At 54.2% G+C, this 13,305-nt stretch overlaps 1 protein-coding gene across 1 annotated transcript; it reads right to left on the minus strand.

The window, feature by feature from the left end:
• Window positions 1-1,024: 1,024 nt before the first annotated feature.
• On the minus strand, window positions 1,025-13,098 carry Bok (BCL2 family apoptosis regulator BOK). Its single transcript, XM_052750325.1, has 5 exons — window positions 12,908-13,098; window positions 12,073-12,324; window positions 9,422-9,550; window positions 2,489-2,652; window positions 1,025-1,791 (listed from the first exon to the last, which is right to left on the minus strand). The coding sequence occupies exons 2-5, from the start codon at window positions 12,293-12,295 to the stop codon at window positions 1,666-1,668; spliced, it is 642 nt and encodes a 213-aa protein (XP_052606285.1). The 5' UTR covers window positions 12,296-12,324; window positions 12,908-13,098; the 3' UTR covers window positions 1,025-1,665.
• Between the last annotated feature and the right edge of the window lie 207 nt (window positions 13,099-13,305).

Here is a 13,305-nt window from a genome sequence, read left to right on the forward strand (position 1 = left end):
ACATCCCACTCTGGACGTGGCACAGAGCTCTCTACTGTGAGGCAGGCAGCAGCGCCTCTAAACCTTGGCTGGAGAACCAACATCAGAACCCTTCCCTCCTGTGCCATCAGACCAACCTGTCAGACCCCTAACCGTTACTCAAGTGGGCCACAGAACATCATCCTACAGTGGCTCACCTACAGCAAATGGTTGATTGCCTCTTTGCCCACCGGGGGATGTGAACCCCATGTGGCTACAGGGCTTCTTTCTACAGGACCTTCCTCGGCCTGACACACAGCTCACCCCAACACACACAGCCCAGCAGGGAGGCAGGTTGCTAGGCTAGGTCAAGTCAAAGGATGGGCCCAAGGAGACACAGGACAGGGCATGTTCAGCCAGCACATGCCTCCAGCACTACAGGTCTGGCGGGGGCTCCAAAACACGCCCATGGCCTGATTTAGATAACTAGCATCAAGGAAAGGCTGGATGTGGGGAGCCAAGGGAATGTGCGGAGAAGATGAAGTCCTGAGCGAATGTGCATTGTTTGACACAGCCATGAGGCACTGAGCCATGTCAAGGGCTCAGACCCACGGAAAGTGAAAACCTTCCTTTGGTCTGACCGAATGTTGAAAGTATGTGCGAGTCTGAGCGTTTATGAATGATTGACAGCGTGTACAAAAACTAGCAACTGCAGCCTCCCCCCCTAGATGTTCCAGCTTAAGACTGCACCTACAGACACCTCCTACCAAGACTAGCTAGCCCTTCCCCTGGGCTGTGCATAATAAATATGCTGAGGTTCCGGGTTGTGGCAGCTCCATCAGAGTGTGCACAGCCTATCCATTCCCAGCTTTTCTCTGTGACTGTGTTTCTTCTTCATTCGCTCACAGCCTCTAGTTAGGTCAAGTCCAAAGCCGCTCAGGACACAGCAGTCAGGGGAGGAGGTTAGACTTTGGGTACACCGTGGGCTTCCTGAGTCTTGAGTTCTTGGAGGTCCCAGCACGCGATGTTTAGCAGTCACATGAGGACAGATACAAAGAAATCAGAGTAGGGTCTCACACTCCGCTGGGCAGAACTTTATTGGGGTCCAACTTGTGCAGACAACCTCATCACAGGATCTCTTGTTCATTGGTCAGGTGAACTAGCCTGGATCCCTACACCCCTGGCCCCTGCCACAGAGGACCCCTTGTGAGTTAGGGACACCTTCTTCATCTAGACATAGCCTCAGCAGCAGCACAGGAGCCTTCTGCTCTGCCTTTAGGGACAGTAAGCATCCCTGGCTCCTCCTGCATTAGCCAGAATCACCTTCAGATCAGATGTACAGGACCCGCTTCCCACAAGGACTGAGGCCAGCTCGTGTCCTGGGAAGGCCCCTTCCTGGGGTCGGGCCTGGGACACCAAGTGAAAGTGTTCCCCGGTCCCTTTCTCCAGGGCTGGGCACTGACCCTGGCTTTCTGGTAGGAGTTTCCCAGAGAAGAGCTCCAGCAGACACTGAAGCCAGCTCCAGACTCTGCGACGGCCTTCTCCGCTCACCCCTCCCGGAGGCCAGGGTCCACAAAGGAATGGGGTTGGGACAGGGCCCCGGGGACTGGATGCTCCCAATTTGAGTGAGGGAGGTGCTTTGCAGGCTGTGGGCCCCTTGGGTTGGGCCCAGGGGCTCTCGGAGTGGCCCCTGCCCTGGTGGGCAGCTCATCTCTCTGGCAGCAACAGGAAAAACGCAGCCTTCAGGAAGCGGCCAAAACTGCAGAGTGTGGCCACCAGCCAGTGGGAGCGGAAGCCAGGGTCTGTGCTGACCACACACTTGAGGACATCAGTCTGGGAGGAAAAAGGGACAGTTAGCAAAGCCAGCCAACCCCAGGTTCCTAGTACCTGCCTCTGGAAAAATGTCTTATCAGATCACAAAGCTGTTTGAGAAGGGAGGCCGTAGCCCATCTGGACCAAAACTTGAGCAGGACACCTAAGAGTTGGGGGAAGGTCTCGAATCAGGCATCCTTGCCTACCCACTTTATTGGTGAAACCGGGCTTCTGGATGGAGCCCATCCTTCATGCCCAGTTCTCAAAAGCGTCTTTGGTTTGGCCAACCATGTAGGCAGTCAGGCATGGAGACTAGGAGGGTCTGTCCTGACATCCACCCCTCTAGGTCGTGCTTCTTGAGAATGGAGAAAAGTGGGGCTCCCAAGAGGAAAGTGAAATACTTAGGACAGTACTGAAATCTCCCTGTGAGGGGGACCTCAGTTCTGTCTCTGAGAGACTGTTGGCCTCTTTCTGCCAGGCACCTCCTGGGAGCGGCAGGGAGACAAGAGTTCTGGGTCTGGGATCCTGTTAGTGCAGGCACAGAAGAGCCAGCACCTGCCTGTGTCTCAGAGCAACCCTGAGTCCTGTAGTCCTTTCCCGAAGCCCCCACCTTCCATCCCACTCCACCCTTCTGTTCCCGCCACTAACACTCCAGTGCTTACCACACCACGCCCCTCCCACCACCCCACCCCACATCCCTGCTGATGCTAAGGCTCACCCATCCGCCACGCCTCCGAAGCCAGGTCGCCAAGGTCTTGCGCACAAATTCCCCCAGGCAGTCGACCAGGGCATGAACCATGGCAGGCTGAGCCTGCCGAACACAGTCCACTGCTAGCCCCGCAGCCACCGAGTACAGGGACACTACCTTGCCCCATGTGATGCCTGTAGGGAGATAGTTGCTGATCAGACCCAAACTGGTGTCCAGCCCATAGGGCACCGTGAAAAGCTGAGCTTCTCCTAACTACTTTCCTGCCCGCCATCAGCCGGTGACGAGTAATGGTTATGGAGCCAGGACCCTCCCTGCAGGCCACCACCACAACAGGCCACTTGGTCGGATGTACTGGTGCGGCTGGACCACCATCCCCAGCAAGTCAGATTTTCTCTCTTAGCCTGTTCTCAAGTAGATGGAGGTTCCTAACCTCTGGGGCATACCTGCCGGAGCCTAGGATGAGACCAGCCTTACCCACGTCTGAGAGAGGGTATCCACAGGAAAGCCGTGCAACTCAGCACAGTGGGGCTGGACTGACTCGGAACTGGGTGAGGAAAACAGCGGGCAACTTCCAGGGTGTGTCCAACCCTGTTTTGTCTGCTACTCTGAACCTTGATACCAGGGCAGGAGGTCAGGGCCTATCCCATACTTGCTTTATAAAAAAGCCACAGCCCACAGGAAGACTCTTCCCTAGGCTGCTGACCTGCCGGGAGGCATAACTAAAACTTTGAAGTAAGATAGATGAGCAACACGTGGGGGATTACATGCAGCACCTTAACATATCGGAATTCTAGGGCTGGGGAGATGGCCCAGTAGTTGAAGTATTTGCTATGCAAGCCTGAGACCCAGAGGTCAGATCCCCATAACCCATATAAATGCTGGGTGGATGTGCCAGCCCACCCTCCCCAGTTCTGGCCTTGGAAGACCGGAGCAAGCTGGTTAGCAAGACTCGCCCTATCAGCAAGCGCTGGGTGTGACTGAGAAATCCTGCCTCAGTAAATTAGACTACTGAGGATAATGCCCAGCGGCAACCTTGAGTCTCCATATGGATGTGCACGCAGATGTGCCCACAGACATGCAAAACGTGTGTACACACATGAAAATGGAAAAAATACAGGAAGTCCTGGCTTGACCGCAGCATCTTTGGGGCAGAGACAGGAGGATCAGAAATGAGTTCAGTCCAGGTCGTCCCCAGCTGCATACAGTTATCTCCAAAGGTGGAGCTGGAGATATGGCTCAGTAGTTAAAGAGCTCATATTGCTCTTCCAGAGAAACAAGTTCAGTTCCCAGGACCTACAGTAAGCGGCTCATGACTGCCTGTGACTCCATCTCCAGGAAAGGAAGCCTCTGACCTCCAAGTCAGACCTGAACACACATGCACATATCCACACACAGGAACAAACACATATACATAATGAAAAAAGGTTTTAAATATATCACTTACATTTAAACATTAAAATATAAATATAAATATTAAAATTATATAATTAGTATAAATATTTTTAAATGCTATTAAAATATCAAAAATAAAATAAATCAGCTGGGCATGGTGTGTATGCCTTTAATTCCAGCAGTCAGAAGGCAGAGGCAGGCGGATCTACAGAGCGAGATCCAGGACAGCCAGCACTACACAGAGAAACCCTGTCTCAAAAAAACCCAAACTAAATAAATGAATTAATAAATTCAAATAAATCTTTGAGAAAGCGGGGGTAGGTGTAGTAGCGTGGCCCTGTAATATCAGGAAGCTGAGGCCAAATGATCTGGAGATTGGAGGTGGGGGGGGCAAAAAAGTACAAATAACACATTAAGCATTTGAAGAAATTAAATCTATTTCCCCTTGTTAACAGCATAAGAGGATACATTAGAACAAGATGTAGTTGTGGTCCTACTATGTTTAAAAGCTTCAGGGGCTGAGGAGACAGTAAAGTGTTGCTATGCTAATGTGAAGACATGAGTTCGGATCCCCAGCACCCGTATAAAAAGCCAGGCATGCTGGCATGCGCCTGTAACCCCAGTGCTGGCATCCAAGAGATGAGGCCAGGATGATGCAGACAGGAGGATCCTTAAGGCTTACTGGCCAGCCAGCCTAGTCATTATGACCTCCAAGTTCAGTGAGAGACTGTCTCAAAAAATAATTGAAAGCTAACTACTAAAGAAGATACTCATCATTAACCTCTGACCTACACACACAAGCATCATCTGCACCCACATGCTTGTGCACACATACACACACTGGGAAAGACGAGGTAAGCGTTCAGGTAACTGCTGTTCTCAGCTTTGCTGGGGAAGGCAGTTGGAGAGCATTTGACGAGACTTGAAAAGCACACACAGCTTAGCCACAGGCCCTGTGAGACGCTAACCTAAGAGTAGCCTGTATAGGCTGTGAAATTCCCCTCAACCCACTTTGACACAGCACTCAGAATAACCTCTTACCAATGCACGCGTCAGCACACAGATGTTCACCGCGGTACCATTCACAATAGCCAAAAAGGAAAAACTAAATGCTCGTTAGCGAACTGCTGGGACCCTGCAACGGCACTATTATACAGCCAATAGCAAAAGTGAGGTTCTGATGACTGCCCCCGCACAGCAGGGGAAAGGACCCGGACACAAAAGGGCACAAATACTGTGCCAGTCCACCTATAGAAAACACAGAACAGGCACACCCACAGAGTCAAAAAAAAAAAAAATGATTCACAGGGGTCTGGGGGCGAGGGACCGAGTGTGACTGCTGATAGTCTGTCCTCAGGATTAGGACAAACAGCATTCTGAATGTGCTAAATGCCACCAAATCTGACATTTAATGTAGCTAAATGTACAGTACACAGATGTTTCCTCAATAAAAAGGGAGAGAGAAAAAAAAAAACCCAACCCCCTGAAATCAGCCAGTGCCACACATCTGCTTCTAACTCCCCCATAAGAGTGACTTGCTGCCGGGCGGTGGTGGCACACGCCTTTAATCCCAGCACTCGGGAGGCAGAGGCAGGCGGATCTCTGTGAGTTCGAGGCCAACCTGGGCTACCAAGTGAGTTCCAGGAAAGGCGCAAAGCTACACAGAGAAACCCTGTCTCAAAAAAACCAAAAAAAAAAAAAAAAAGAGTGACTTGCTGTCTCTTCCAGACTAAACCCGAGTCTGAAAGCCCAGCTGAGCTCCACTCTGGCATCAGTGGCACCCATGTCACCTGCAGGACACAGCCCTAGGCCTCGGCCTGCTAAGCATCCTAGGCCAGAAGGTTCCCGAACAGGGCCAGTGGGAAACAGCACCGGTGGCCAGGCCTTGGTGCTGGTCACATTATCACAGGGTGCTCCGCTGTGAGCTGTGCCCTTGATGCGATGGAGAATTAACGTGTCACCCGCAGAGTGCCCCAGTCCGTCACAAGAACTGAGGACCTTAATGTCCTGTTAAACAGTGTGCTCCGCTGGGCGGCGGCGGCGGCGGCGGTGGTGGTGGTGGTGGCGGCGGCGGCGGCGGCGGCGGCGGCGGCGCACGCATTTAATCCCAGCACTTGGGAGGCAAAGGCAGGTGGATCTCTGTGAGTTTGAGGTCAGTCAGGCCTACAAACCAAGTTCCAGGACCGCCAAGGCTACACAGAGAAACCCCTGTCTGGAAAAATCAAAACAAACAAACAAAAACAGTGTACTCCGTGGGGTGATGACATTCCCAGCAGAAGTGGCTGGAGAAGATGTGCCGGGGCACTTCTTGAGGAAGTGCTTCCCTTGGGCTTGCATATACATTCACAATCTAATTCTGGAACATTAATTTTTTTTTTGGCAGGGGGGTTATTTGATTTTTGAGACAAGGTCTCTCTATTATATACCTCTGGCTGTCCTGGAACTTATGCTATAGACCAGGCTGGCCTCAAACTCAGAGATTCACCTGCCTCTGCCTCCAGAGAACTAGGATTAAAGGCGTACACCACCACACCCAGACTGATTCATTTATTTTTAACGTGTATGGGTGTTTTGTCTGTGCACCACATACATGCTATGCTCAAAGAGACCAGAAGAGGGCTCAGATAGCCTGGAATGGGACAGAACTTGAGTTAGAGCTGGCTGTAAGCTGCCCTGTGGTTGCTGGGAATTGAACTAGGTTCCTCTGGAGGAGAAGTGCTCTTAACTACTGAACCATCTCTCCAGACCCTATAATTCCAGAACATCTGTCTCTCCAGGAGAAACCCCATAGTCACTGGTCGCCAGGCCCTGCTTCCCCGTAGCCACTGGCCATCATACCCCGATTCCCCATAACCCCCTGGCAACTTCGAATCTGCTTTGTTATAGTTAACATATTCTGCACATTTCTCACAGATGGAATTTGTGGCTGGCACATTTAAGGTTTATCTGAACTACACTCCTCTTCATGGCTGACCAATATTCCACATCCATTTGTCAATTAATGGGCGAATGGATAGTCGCTAATTTTGGTTGTGTAAATAATGCTGCTGGGAACACACACTGGCAAGCTTCTCTGTAGGCATGGGTTTTATTTCTGTTAGGTATACATCTAATCATAGATTTGGTGAGTCATATGGAAACACCATGCTTCACCATTTGAGGACCTGCCAGGCTGTTTTCCAAAGCAGCCATACTTCACATGTGTCCCACCAGCTGTGGGTAAAGGCTGAGTTCTCCACATCCTCATCAACACTGTGCTTGTCTGGCATCCTAGTAAGTATGAAGCCATTCTGACACACACAACGATGACTGTCGATGCTCATCATCTCATATGCAGGTTTGTCAAGTCAGCTGGGACTTTCTGGCCTCCAGTGAGACGTGGCCACCCTGCATTCCCATGGCCTCTCTTCCCCCACCTCCTCCCCACCCCCCAGCTTGGAGACAGACACTCAAGCAGCCACCCACTGCTGGCCTCAGCTGGGAAGGGCTCTGTCTCCCCCAGAGGGTCTCCCAGAGCCAGTGCCTCTCTAGTCTGCCTCCATGCTCAGGGTGGGCTTGCACCCGGCAGGGATGGTGGACAGGGGGGTAAGGTTACTCCGACCTCTCCTCAGTTCACACTCACGACCACCCAGGACCCCAGTCCCTTTCTCCGGCTCACACCTACCCCGAAGGGAGGCCCGGCCTCTCCTGGCTCCACTGAAGCCATCAGCAGACTAGTTCTGCAGCCTCAGCAGCGAAGTTCCTTATAAATCCAGCCATCCCTGGCTCGTAAACCAGCCTGCTTGGCAGCTTGGAGACAGACACCCTGGCGGCCACCCATGGCTGGCGTCAGCTGCAAAGCTCCGGAGAGGGCAAGGGTGGTCCTCCACCCAAAACGTCTGGCTGCTGGCTTCTGGCTCCCACCAGCTGCCTGCAGGTTACCCTCAAGGAAGGGACTGGAGCTTGCACATTAACTCCTAATACAGCTTCTCCTACTCCCATTCCACAGCCCTTCTCCGCCTCTCCCACTCCACCACCCACCCACTCACTCACTTCCCACAGCCCATTCCCCTGGCCCTGCATTTTTCAGTACAGAAGCCACACTGGCTGGTCCTGATCTGTCGTCCTGATGCTCCTGAAGCTGGCCGGGGCCTCCCCACTCCTAGGCAAAGTTCTAGGATCTGGCCTGAGTGACACATGTGGACAACAAGGTGTCTAGCAAGCAGGGTTCTAAAGGAAAGAGCCTGGAACAGGAAGGTTTGGGGAGCTGCGTCTTGCAGCGCCCTGAAAACCCGGGGCAGTGTATAAAAGGCAAGCAGCAATAATGGAACCTGCGGCAAAGAGGGAGGAGGCGGCAGGAGCTAAGAGGAGTTAAGCCTTGCCTAACACTCACTTCTGGAGCAGAGATGGAAGGCCCTGGGAGAGCCCCAGATAAGCGTGTCCCTAATCTCCTAAAGTTGCCCACAACCAGGTACACTCGTAGATGCTTAGGGATGCTCATTTTTTTTTTTTTTTTTTTGAAATGTCCCATGTGGATCCAGCTGTGGAAATTCAAAGACCATGGTCACCAAAGCCCAGGATATGCTGCTGCAGTCCTGCAGAGAGTCACCGCCCCAGCCAAGTGGCAGGCCTGCGTCAACAGCCCTCAGAATGGCCAGCAGCAGTAATTATTGAGTAACCTCGATAATAGTAAAGATACACATAAACAAGGATCACCCAGCCACTCCCATTAACCAAGCAGCACAACTCTACACCGCTGTTACGCCTGCACTCCCTTCTCCCATTAGTCCAATCGCAACACTTTCATAAACCACCCACTCACTTATATTATTAAATTCTGCTGTCACCTCAATTCCATCATAATAACTTATTACATATGTAACTCCTAACTCTATTAAAATGCCCACCAACAAAACTCCCAACACCTCCCGATTAGGCCCTCAGGTTTCAGGGTATTCCTCCAGCCACAGCAATTGTATACCCAGTGGGATGGCTCAGAAGGTCAAGGCACCTAGAGCCAGGCCTGAGACTTGAATTCGATATCATGATGAAAGAGAGCCAACTCCCAAAAGTTGTCCCCTGACCGCGACAATACGTGCCGTGGTTCAGTGCATGAGCATGCGCAGACGCATGTGCACGCGCACACCCCAAATAAAAAACATAATAAAAAACAGCTGAGTGTGGTGGTGCGCACCTTTAATCCCAGCACTCAGGAGGCAGAGGCAGGAGGATCTCTGAGTTCGAGGCCAGCCTGGTCTACAGAGTTCCAGGACAGCCAGGTCTACACAAAGAAACCCCATCTTAAAACACCAAAATTAAAAAAAAAAAAAAAAAAAAAAAAAAAGGCTGGCAGCACCATGCACTGCTTTCTGAACCAGCTCTTGGCCAGGCTGGGCTGCCACACAGTTCAGAACAGCCCAAAGTGCCAGGAGGCTTGTATGATGGCAGTGACTTGGAACCCACAGAGCTGTGTCAGAAGACCCCAAGAATTTTCTATCCCTGTAAGCCCGCCTGATCCACAAATGTTGAGCCCCCTCCCAGAGATGCCTTGAGGAAACGGGCCAGACCTACCTGCCGAGAAGATGTGGCCAGCCACAGCAAGGAAGGCGTCAGTCACCACGGGCTCAGATTGAAGAGAGATGTGCAGCTGCCGGGCCACATTTCGGTATACACTGGGGCGAATCTGCTCCAGCTCATCCCCTGTATGGGCACACAGTGGGTCGGGTCCTCTCACACCATAGCCCTGTGGCCAGCACTGACCAAGACTCAATCCCGCACTGGATCCACCTGACCTCACTTGACCTCCAAGCTAACACCTTCCCCTTCACAGGGCCCCGATTCCCCACTTAACCTGTTTGACCGACCCCCCCCCCACCTTCTCTTACTTCATTTGACTCTCCCAGCCTTGGCCCCATGATCAAAGAGGCTCGGAGGGCTGTGGAACCTCCAGCCCCCTAAGGCAAGCTGGCTGGGCCAGTGGGGCAGGAATCCTGCAGGGGTGCATGGGCAGTGCCTGCTCAGTGACTCACTGCAGGGCAGACAGGACGATGAGCAAGTGGATGGGCCGAGCAGGAGGAGGGGCCAGGCAGGAAGGCAGGACCCAGCATGGTGAGGGGCTTGGCTGGAAGACCACAGCTATGTGGTCCCCCGCCGCCGCTGCCTCACAGGATTGTCCTGGCCCAGGCACTAGCATCATTGGTAATGGCTCAGTGAACTGACTTAGGCTGAACCAAGGCCCTGGGACAATGGTACCACCCACATGCCAACAGGGGCTCCTGGTGCCAAATGGGTGTGTTTTTATATGGTACTGCATCAGCCCAGCCACGGCTGGGCCAAGGAGGATGCCTGCCAGTCCCACCTGGCCCCCTGGGCAGCGGTGCCCTTGGCAGCCTCGTGCACGCACAGGGGAAGATGATGCCGGGAATTCCACACAGCCTCTGATTGGGTGTCCCCGGCCCAGCCACTTCCCCAGCCAAAGCAAATAGGGAAATGCTGCTGCCGCCTGTCCTGTCCCAGCGATAAGGGCGCCCACGTCACCCCTGAGGCCAGCTGGGCTCTATCTAATTAATTAAGATCTGGAACCGGGTAGAATCAGGAGGAGTGGCCAGGGGATGAAGAGATGGTATGGAAATTCCCAAGGCTGGCCTGGATGTTGCCAAGGATAAACCCCCGGGGCCCTCTGGAGACTGACCCCAGGAGACTGCTCAGGGATACAAGCTGGGCTGCTTCCTGTTTGTGGCCGGGGGGTCATGCTGGGGGGTCAGGGAGCTATAACTGAGCTTACTTAGAAAAATTCACCCTGAATACTCATGACAGCCCCAAATATAACCCGAACAAGAAAATACTGGGATTCAAGTACTCTCCCTCTGAGAATCCCCTTAGTTGTCTAGAAGGGTCTGAACCCCCCGAGTGTAGGAACAGGACTGCGTGATGGAAAAACGCCTTAACTTTACTGAGTACTCAGAGGGCTACTGCTGAGCATAAGGCTTTGCACCTGCTGCTTTCCACAGGCCAGTGGTCAAGCCTCCGAGGACCTGCCACAGCCATAAGGACTGAGAAGACAGAGTTTGAGTGGGTCAGACCCAAGGCAAGACTTCCTGCCACTCCAGTGCCCTAGGGGCTCTCAGGAGGCCAACAAGTCTTTTCTCCAGCAATAGGCACTGGTCTCCTTCTCTGATGAGTTTACCTAGCCTAAGCCCTTCACTCATCCTTTGCACACACCTAGAGATAGCTCCCCTCCATCCCTGCACAGCCCTCCTGGGAGTCCAACTCGGCCCGAGGGACTTTGCCTCTCTCACTCTTGGGCCGGCCAGGTCTACACAGCCCGTGTTCCTTGAGGCCATCACAGCACAAAGATGCAGGACCTATATAAAATAGCATGTGTGCGTACCTCATCTCCGGGAAGCCGGGTCTTACAGGGCCCCCTCCAACCAGGAGAGAGCACACCCTCACATCCACACACCTATTTGTTTGATCTCTGCTATTTACACCCCCCCATTCCCTTGCACGGCCCCAGGACAGCCCCAGACCCCAGTCTGGCTGTGGTGAGGTGGCCCCAATATCAGCGTTTGCCTATCCTTCCCCCTCACGTGTCCAGGCCATAGAGGAGCTAAGGAGAGCAACTGAGCTATGTGTGTCCCACAAAACAGTGTCCCAGATGTCCTTCAAGAAGGCCCTGGGGGGGGGGGCTTCCCATCAAGGGAAACAGCAGTGGGTGTCGGATCTCAGCCAATAACTGAAAGGCCTGTTTTCCAAAACAAACATTGGGACACGTGGTCCCACAAAGGATTTTTTAGTCCAGCAGAGTACAAGGGTCACAATAAAGTTTAGCTGCTAAAATATTACGCTTTCAGAGCTTTCTGTAGTTGATGACAAGAATGTCTGTCTGTGATCTGGGCTAAACAGGCATGGGGCGTTAGGGGTGGGGGACCTGGCAAAGGAGCCAGCAAGCAGGCAAGCCTGGGAGAGAACAGAGGAGCACCAACCTGGGTGGCCTATCCTGCACCCTCACCATTCCAGACAGATTTGGGCTCCCACGCACGCCTCCTCTTTACCCCAGAGGGAGGGTGAGGCGCAGCCAAAGAGGGGCTGAACATGTCTGGAGAAAGGAATGTCGGTGCAGAACAGCTGTACCCCACACCCCGAAACACAGCGGACAGGCCCATCAACCAGCTGGGGGGGTGAGGGGACTGGGATCGTAGCTGCCGGTGACCCACACTCACCCAAGCGCAGCAGCACGGTGCACACCTCCGCTAGGCGTCCTCCAGGGGCAGGCGAAGCACGCTCTGGTGCGCTCCAGGAGAGGCCGGCGCGCAAAAGCCGCGCGTGCACGTACTCCCGGCCTAGCGCCTTGGCCTGGGCCACCAGCTCCTTGTCTGTGGGCGAGCGATCAAAGGCGTCCATGATCTCCGCAGCAAAGACAGAAGAGCGCCGCAGCACCTCCATGGCCGAAGCGCAGGCGAGCGGAACCACACCTACGACAGACAAAGCACAGCCGGACGGCCTCCAGCCAAGTGGGGAAGGATCGCCCGCCAGGCGGGGAGACCTGGAGGCGCGGCGCGAGGCACAGCGGTCCCCACCGCGTGCGCCCCGGTCCAGCGCCGATCCAAAGCTCACAGAGGAGGTCGGCTGGGCACCGCCCTCAAAAGGGCCGGTTTCGGATAGCCTCTCGTTTTGCACCCCAAGCCTTTAAAAAAAATACAGTGTCACGTTCTTTTAGGTTCTAAATTAAATCACGCAGTTCCCAGCAGTGGTCAAGGGTTGGAAGCACCGCGGGAAAATGGCGATAGGTTCTGTGGTCACAGTGCCCAGGCTCGAGGACCAGTTTGGGGGCGACGGAGGATGCAGAGCAGCCTGCTGCGACCAGGCGACAAAAAGGACCCCGGGGGCTCCTCCCGGTCGGGAAATCAACTCCCAAGGAAAGCTCCAAACGGCGCGGCAATCCCTGGGCTCTGAAGCCACGCACCTGCGCACCTCGCAGGGCGGGTGTTTGTCCCCGGTGTCGCCGTTCCCATGGTGCTACATCCAGGGGACAGATGCCACGCCCGCCCGACTCACCTCTCCGGCCGCATGGCGCGCGGGGCGGCTGTGGAGTTCTGGTTTCAGGACCCGCTTGCCGCTGTCTCCGCCGGTCGAGACCCTTCCATTCAAACCCGCGAGCGAGCGCGCCCCGCCCCGGCGCCCGCCCCGTCCACGCCCGAGCCGAAGCACAGGCTCCGCCGCTCTTCCCGCGCTCGCAGAAGTCCGGGTCTCGAGGGCTGCGGGAGGCGTACCGCGCGGACTCCCCGCAGGCGAGCGGCCAAGCCTAGGGCTTCGCCTTCTAAGGAAACGGCAACCCCCGGGGGTGGAGCCGCAGCCCAGCTCTGCCCAACGCCTCCCCGGCTTAAGGAAGGCCAACACAAGTTCTCGGGATGCGCCCGGGAACGCAGCCAGGCTGGAGCTGTCCCGACAGGCAG

Source organism: Peromyscus californicus, unplaced genomic scaffold (genome assembly GCF_007827085.1).
Source record: "Peromyscus californicus insignis strain IS unplaced genomic scaffold, ASM782708v3 Scaffold_21__1_contigs__length_65335640, whole genome shotgun sequence".
Lineage (NCBI taxonomy): Eukaryota > Metazoa > Chordata > Mammalia > Rodentia > Cricetidae > Peromyscus > Peromyscus californicus.